This window comes from Corapipo altera, unplaced genomic scaffold (assembly GCF_003945725.1).
Source record: "Corapipo altera isolate COAL_440 unplaced genomic scaffold, ASM394572v1 54, whole genome shotgun sequence".
NCBI classification, from domain to species: Eukaryota; Metazoa; Chordata; class Aves; order Passeriformes; family Pipridae; genus Corapipo; species Corapipo altera.
Genome location: NW_020884902.1, coordinates 8,591,432 through 8,598,926, shown reverse-complemented (window position 1 = coordinate 8,598,926; position 7,495 = coordinate 8,591,432). Strand labels below are relative to the sequence as shown.

General features: G+C 52.4%; 1 protein-coding gene across 1 annotated transcript; it reads right to left on the bottom strand.

Annotated features, from left to right (window-relative positions):
* Positions 1-121: 121 nt before the first annotated feature.
* On the bottom strand, positions 122-6,904 carry SRPRB (SRP receptor subunit beta). Its single transcript, XM_027650528.1, has 8 exons — positions 6,779-6,904; positions 6,554-6,648; positions 5,718-5,795; positions 4,544-4,626; positions 3,900-4,036; positions 3,011-3,065; positions 1,603-1,936; positions 122-794 (listed from the first exon to the last, which is right to left on the bottom strand). The coding sequence occupies exons 1-7, from the start codon at positions 6,882-6,884 to the stop codon at positions 1,726-1,728; spliced, it is 765 nt and encodes a 254-aa protein (XP_027506329.1). The 5' UTR covers positions 6,885-6,904; the 3' UTR covers positions 122-794; positions 1,603-1,725.
* Positions 6,905-7,495: the final 591 nt, after the last annotated feature.

Here is a 7,495-nt window from a genome sequence, read left to right as displayed (position 1 = left end):
GGAGGAGGAAGGTTGATCCCAAACATGCTGAGCAGGAGCAGAGCCCCATCCAATTGGATCTGACACCACCGAGAAGGGCCAAGGCAAATACACAGACTAAAGCAAGACTTGAGAACAAACCTTAAGCAAAAAAAAAAATTTATTTCAGGAATACTTTTAAAAATAATAACTTAAAACCAACCGTGGTCTCATTGGTACCTTTCCATCCCCCTTGCACAGAGGCTGGTGCTTGGCCTCTACTTTTCAAGGAGATGCATCTTCACAAGAACAACCACCCAAAAACCCAGCAATTTTTTGCCCAAAACCATGGGCACCATGGATTTGAAGCAGGCAGCCTTGGATCTTCAGCTAAAGGAGCTCAAAGCATGACAAACATGTTCTGACAAGACTCTGGCTGCAGGAAATAGAAGAATATAATATCCTTGGTAAATATAACCCTCCCCACCTCCTGTATGGATAGTGGAAGAGCTACTGGGTTCCTGAGACTAGAAATACAAGGATCAGCTTTGTTATGGGCACAGGGCTTTGGGAAGGCTGTTCCTGCTCTTCCCAACACTTGGTAATGCTACAGGGAAACAGGGAAAGCCCCAAAGAAAAGAACACAACAGATGAGCTGAGCGATGGAGGAAGCACCAAACTGGAGAGGAGGGGTCTCCAAAGGACAAAAAGAGTCTGCCAGGAGCCAGCCACTCCCTCAACTCTAAAACAAGAGAAAGCCACAAAAAAAAAAGGGAAAAATATTCCTGCAGTAGGACACTGCAATGTGCAATGAAACACAACCTGGGAAAATCTCCCATTTCTTTCCCCTCTTCCTTAAGTACCTTCCTCAGGAGGAGGAAGCACACCCATGTGCTGGCAGGTCCTTGATTTTCCCTCTCACTTTGCCACAACTGGTGATTAATTACACATCAAATAAGACCTTCCTGCAGCCATTGGAGCAGGAGGCAGCAGGGGACTGCAGGACAAATGCCTGACGTGGGCAGAGCTTACACAGGATGCAGGTTATGGATCTAAAATCATGCTCACCCCACAGTTTCAAGACACAGCCCTCAGCTAAAGAACAACTCCCAAGAGCTGACCAAGAGAGGAAATCACCAAGGACATGGGCACAGGGACTAAAGCAGAGCAGCCAGCCTGGTTTGGGCACTCCACAGACCCCTCCAGCCCCACAGAAATGGGGCTGCACCAGTTTGGAAGAATGGAAAGGTAGAGACAAAGAGGAAAACAGCCTTTTATACTCTCCTCAATGCTTGCCCAACTGAGGGAGCCTGTGCATCAGCAGTGGGAGGCTGGGGACAGCAGCCCCAGCCAGGAGGTGATCAGTGGCTCTGAGAGGCAGCGGGGTTGCAATGCTAAATCAAGGCAGAAGAAAGCACAGATTTCAGTCTCTAAAACCCACCTAGCACACTCCTTCCTAATTTGCTTGGCAACTACCAAATGAAAAGCCTAAAGATTAAGGAGAAACAGAAGTCCAGAGGGTCAGCTTCCCAGAGGAGGACAAAGAGGGGAGAGGATAAAAACACTGCAGTGTGAAGAGAGAGAGGAAATCACATCAGCAATTGTCATGTCACTCCCAAGCCCATGAGCAGCAGAGGAAGACACCATAGTCCTCAATTCCAGCTTCAGGTTCCTCTTTCTACAGCCAGATGAGATTTAAGTGCTCCAGACTATCTTCTTCTCTTCAGCCCCCAAGTGTCCTGCCCCCCAAGCCCCGCCCTTCCCTGTTCAGGCGACCTTCACCAGCCATTTCTCCAGGCCCTCCAAGTCAGCATCTCCCTCCTCCCCCTTGCTGCCCCGAGCACTGCACTCCACGAATTCCACCTTCATAGGCAGCTGGGAGAAGTCGAAGTCCTTGCCCTTCTTGCCCAGCTGGGCAGGACCCCCTGAGCTGTCCAGGCTGGTGGGGGCTGCAGAGCGGGTCACCCGTAAGGTATTGCTGCAGAGAGAGAGGGGAGAGGGTCAGGAACTGGGAACCAGGGGAATACTGTGGCTGCTGAGATGCTTGGGATGCAGCTCTGCCAGCAGGATGCAGCCACACCAAGGACAGAAGGCCCAGGGCTCTGCCCTGGGAGGCACAGGCAGGAGCTTTGGCCACTACTGGAAGTCACAAGTGCAGAGGCTCAAGAGAGCAAGACAGGCAGGAGGGCACTCAAGGAGAGGTGCTTGAGCAGGTTTGGTTTTGCAATAAACAGCAGCACGAGTCAGGTGATGATGTCCTCAGCTCAATTTCCCCACTGATCACAGGAATTACACAAGATTTAGCCTACAGTCCTCAGGGTCTGTGCCAGTTTAACAGGTTAACTGGGAAGGGAGAGGCACCCATGGCATCAGGGATGAGCAGGATCCCTGACACAGCGCCTGGGTGTGCCAATCTGGGGATTGAGAGGGGGATCGAGTGCCCCCACTGCTCCCATATATTCCTTATTCACAGAATGGAGCTAAATTAAAGGGGCAAAGGGAAATAACACACCCAGAGTTCAGGAATAAGTGAGCAGACACTTCCTTGTGTTCTCCACTCATAGACATCTGAGTATGGCAGCTGCCAGGGAAGGATGGCAGCAACCTGCCAGCCTGCAGGAATAACAGTGGTAACAGGGCACATGTGACCTGCCTAGAAACCCAACATCTGCACACAGGCAACTGGAAAATGCTCAACACCAGAACCAAGCAATGCTTATTTCCCTGCAGAACGTGAATATGTGGCAACTAATTCCTGCCTTAAAAACAGGAAGGTTGGATATTCAGCCTGGGAGGGAAACCAGCACAAATATCCCTGCTGCCATCTGCTGGCCAAAGGGGTTATTGGATCACGGAATCATTCAGGTTGGAAAAGCCCTCTAAGATCATCGAGCCCAACTGTAAACCCAGCACTGCTGAGCCCCCAGACAAAAGAGACTGCTTTTTTGCCACCTGAACTCAGACATGGCTCAAGGGAGCTCACCAAGCACTGAGGTAAGAGAAAAGACAAGAGGAGAAGCTCAGAGGGATTGAGATCCCATTCCATACTTACAGCTCTTTCTCCAGCTGCTGTTGAATAAGTTTTGCTGATTTTGCCATTGTGACATCTAGAGAGAGAAAAGAAAAGGAAATCAGCTCTTTGGCTTTCTGTCAGAATTCAGAATGCTGGCTCCCCCTCCTAAAGCAAGGCCAGCTCATGCTGTGCAGTCACCAGAGCTATCGGGACAAGGACAGCTGTGCCTGTGTGGGATAAGGGATGTTGGAGCTTTGGGATCGCAGACAATGGGAACAACAAAACAGCCTGATACAACACAGGGATTTAATTCCTTCTTGCTGGGCAGGGAGCTGCTTCAGAGGACGGGGTTTGATGCCTCAGCACTCCCACCTGTCCTGGCACTACAGAGCTCCACACAGCGCCTTTCACGCAGGGCATGTGGAGCCACGAAGGCCTCAGGCAGCTCCTGAATTAGTGCACAAAACAGCTACAAAACCCAGACCTGATGCTGCCCAAAAACTTCAGATTGTTACAGGGGGATCCACACTTCCACTGTAAAAACTGTGCGGATCTGAAAATCGAGTCCTTTTCAGTAACTGGGTGTTCCTGCTAGTCCAAACAACTCTTGGCAGCTAAATGACTGGTTTCAACATTGAAGCTGCTGAGAGTGTAGGAATAGTTCATTATGCTCAAGCTGATCCTATTTCCTGCTGCCTGGAGACTGAGGAACAGCTCTGCTCAAGCAGAAAGCACCTGCCTTACTTAAGCCCACACGAAGAGCTGTAGGTCTCTCAAGTGATGCTAAAAACGCTCCTGCTGAGTAGTCTGAGTTTAAATCTAAATTCCAGCCTTCACTTCGCTGAAATCCCAGCTCCTACAGAGTTCAGCACCCATGGCATGAATCCCATTCCCTGTGGGGCTGGATGCCAGGCCCAGGCCAGGGCACCTTGCTTGTTGCAGGCGATGAGCAGCGCGGGCGCGTTCTTGAGGACGGTGCCATCGACCAGGACCTGGTACAGGAACTCTGCCACGTCCTTCACCTCCCGCTGGAAGGCCACACTGTCCACCACAAACACAATGGCTCTGGGGAGAGAGGGAAGAAATGTGCTGGGGCTGCAGCTCTGTATCCATCTTCCCCTGCAAGAATTCCAGCCTGGGCTGATATATTTGTTTCCGTGTCTGATCTTGTCCAACCCAAGTGTAGGGCAGCAGCATTTCCTGGCTGAAACACCCCATGTCCAGCCCCAGCAGGAATTCCTTCCTTCTCTGCCCCAGGGATATTCCACATCCCCCAACCCTCCCCACTGCAGCTGGCGCACTACAAGCACAGCAAAGTAAGGAATTCATGGTGTGATTTTTGGGATTGTCCTGTGCAGGGTCAGGAGTTGGACTCGATCCTTGTGAGGCCCTCCCAACTCAATATATTCCATAAAAGCAAAGCAAAAACTACCCTCCATTACCCCACAGCAGAGCTCTGACTGTCAGGGCACCACCAGCACAGCTCACAGCATTCCCAGCACCAGCACTTGGTTTATCCCTTTCCAAAACATCCCCTGCCCCCTGGTGCCCTGCCAATCTCCTCCCCGTTACCTGGCTGCAGCCTTGAACCTCTCCAAGAACTGGAGCCTCAAACTCTCATGGCCTGGAAGGTCGATCAAGGTCACATTGGTGCCCTGGGAACAGAAACAAGGTGTTACCCCCATCTGATCTGGGGGTGCCTGTGATCACGGACTGGGGAAAACCTGGATTTGTGTCCTGCAAATATAGAATATAAACCCTCTGAACCAAGTTACCTACTCCCACACTGCAGGTCTCCCTAAGTACACCAAACTTCGCTGGGAATAACACAGAAGTGCCTTTGCAAGGGACTTTTTTTTTTCACCTGAAAGCTGCAAATGTTTCCCTTCCCACAGCCTGACAGCCAAAGCCAGGGCATGAAAGAGAAGGAATGGCCTAGCTAGGTCCACGTCACTGCTCTCCAGATAAGGCTCCTTGTTCTCCAGAGTGGAGGGAACACTACAGGAGACCTTCCTGCCCACTGCTCCTGGATTTTAATGGAAACCTTGTCTATCATTTTAAAAAAAAAAGAAATGCCTTGCAGCATTCCACTACCTCTCCCCCTCCAAATGCTTGTCTGCTCAATCTTAGAGACACAAAAATGAAAAAAAAAGCGCCCTTTACCAAGTTTTTAACCTCATTATCACCACTCTTAGTGAAGATTGACAAGAAGTCACACAAACACCCCCTACTTTCACGATTTCCCAGCAGTTAAGGTGCACCCAGCAAGAGAGACTTTTCCAGAATGAAAGAATTGCCGTAAGCTGAAAACAACCAGGTCTGTGGCAGTCTAGGACCTAAAAGCAACAAAATCCTTTCTGAGACCACATAAAGTGCAGCTGGAGACTCTGCTTAAGACTGATAAAGCTTTTAATTTCAAGTTTTTGTCAGAGAACCAGAAATTACTACCAAGAAAATAAGGCAACCATGACTGAACAATGCCCCTCAAAAATCTCCCTCATGCTGCCCCACCAGCTGTGGTGTTCAACCAGAAAGATTTCACCGTTTGAGGAGTAAAGTAAAAAGAACCTGCCCTAAATCCCAGCATTTCCCTACTTTCTTCACGTGCACTGCCTGGAAAAATCCTGTCCTGCACCCGGGGCAAATTGGGGACTGAGCAGCAGAAAAAGATCAACCCAGGTTTGGCACAGGGAGCAGGAGAAGGCAGGAGCAGCCCCAGACAATTCCAGCCTCACTGTGCACTCACCTTGTCCCGGCTGACCCGGTATGTGGCCGAGCTGTCGGTGATCGAGGTCTGGGTGTCCCGGTATCTGCCCGACAGCAGCTGTGGGGAACAGGCAGTTCTCACAAAAAGGAGCCTGAGAGGCTTAAAAAACACTCCAAGCAGTGTCCAGGCTTTGAATCACTGGCATCACCTTTAATCTGCTCAGAAACTGGGATGGTCTGTGAAGGGTAAAGGGCTCCAGAGACCCGATCTCAGTTTACATGCAGGAAATTACTGCAAGGGTCATTTCCCCCAATTAATTAAAAACTGTGCTCCTTGCATTTTCAGACTTTTCAGAATGTTCTGAGCTGCAAGGGACCCACAGAGATCATCCAGTACAACTCCTGGCCCTGAACAGACACTCCAACAATCCCACCATGTTCCTGAGAGTGTTGTCCTTGAGCTCTGTCAGCCTTGGGGCCATGACCACTGTCCTGGGGAGCCTGTTCAGTGCCCAGCCACCCTCTGGGGGAAGAGTCTTTCCCTTATACCCAACCTAAACCACCCCGACACAGCTCCAGCTCTTTCCTCGGGTCCTGTCCCCGTTTACACCGAGCAGAGATCGGAGCTGCCCCTCGGGGGGAAGCTGCAGACCTGGATGAGTTCAAGTACCCAAAAACCTTTTGCTGTGACAAATTCGAAACAAAACACCATTTCTTTTAACACTCCTTGGTAGACAAAACCCGGTCTCCATCCCTCTTTACATCTCTAAAATCACCTTTTTAAAGGTCTCAGTAAGAGAATAAAACCCGATCTAAAGAGAGCGCCTTCCCCTCTGTACGAGAGATGCCGGAGCCGGGCACCCCCTCCCCGCTCACCCGCGCGAAGAGCAGCGTCTTCCCCGCGTCGCAGAGGCCCAGCAGCAGCACGGCCTTCCTGCTGCTCCTCCTGCCCTGCACGAACCGCCAGATCACTGCGGGAGAGAGGAGGCGCAGGAGGAGGATGAGAAGGGGACGCCCGAGCCCGCGTCCGCCGGCACCGGCGCCCCCTCAGCGAGCGTGGCAGGCCCTGGGGCGGGGGGAGAGAGGGTTCCCGCAACTCACGGAAGGTGATGGCGACGGCGATGAGCGCGATGAGCACAGAGAGCGCGGCAGGGCCGCTCAGCTCCCCCCGCAGCGCCGCCAGGTCCGGCTCCAGCCCGTCCGCCATGGCCGCACACGTGGCCGCCACAGCACTTCCGCTTCCGGCCCCGCTGTAGGGCGGGAAGGGTGGGCGCGGGGTCTCATGGGGGTTGTAGTTCCCCCGGGAGACCTGGGCGGGCTGAGACTCGCCGGGGGACCCGGAATGTTGAACCCGGAAAAACACGGAATGATGGAATAGTTGGGGTGGGAAAAGCCCTCCAAGGTCATTGAGTCCAACCGTTCCCCCAGCACTGCCAAGGCCACCGCTATCCCATTTCCCCAGGTGCCACATCCACATGGCTTTTAAATCCCCCCAGGGATGGGGACTCCATCGCTGCCGTGGGCAGCTGTGCCAGGGCTGGACAACCCTTTCCAGGAAGGAATCTTCCCTTATTTCCAGTCTAAACCTCCTCTGGCACAGCCTGAGGCCGTTTCCCCTTGTCCTGTCCCTTGTTCCCTGGGAGCAGAGCCCGACCCCCCCGGCTCCCCCCTCCTGTCAGGGAGTTGCAGAGCCAGAAGGTCCCCCCTGAGCCTCCTTTTCTCCAGGCTGAGCCCCCCCAGCTGCTCCTGCTGCTCCAACCTCTTCCCAGCTCCGTTTCCTTCCCTGCACATGCTCCAGCCCCTTGGTCTCCTGCCCAC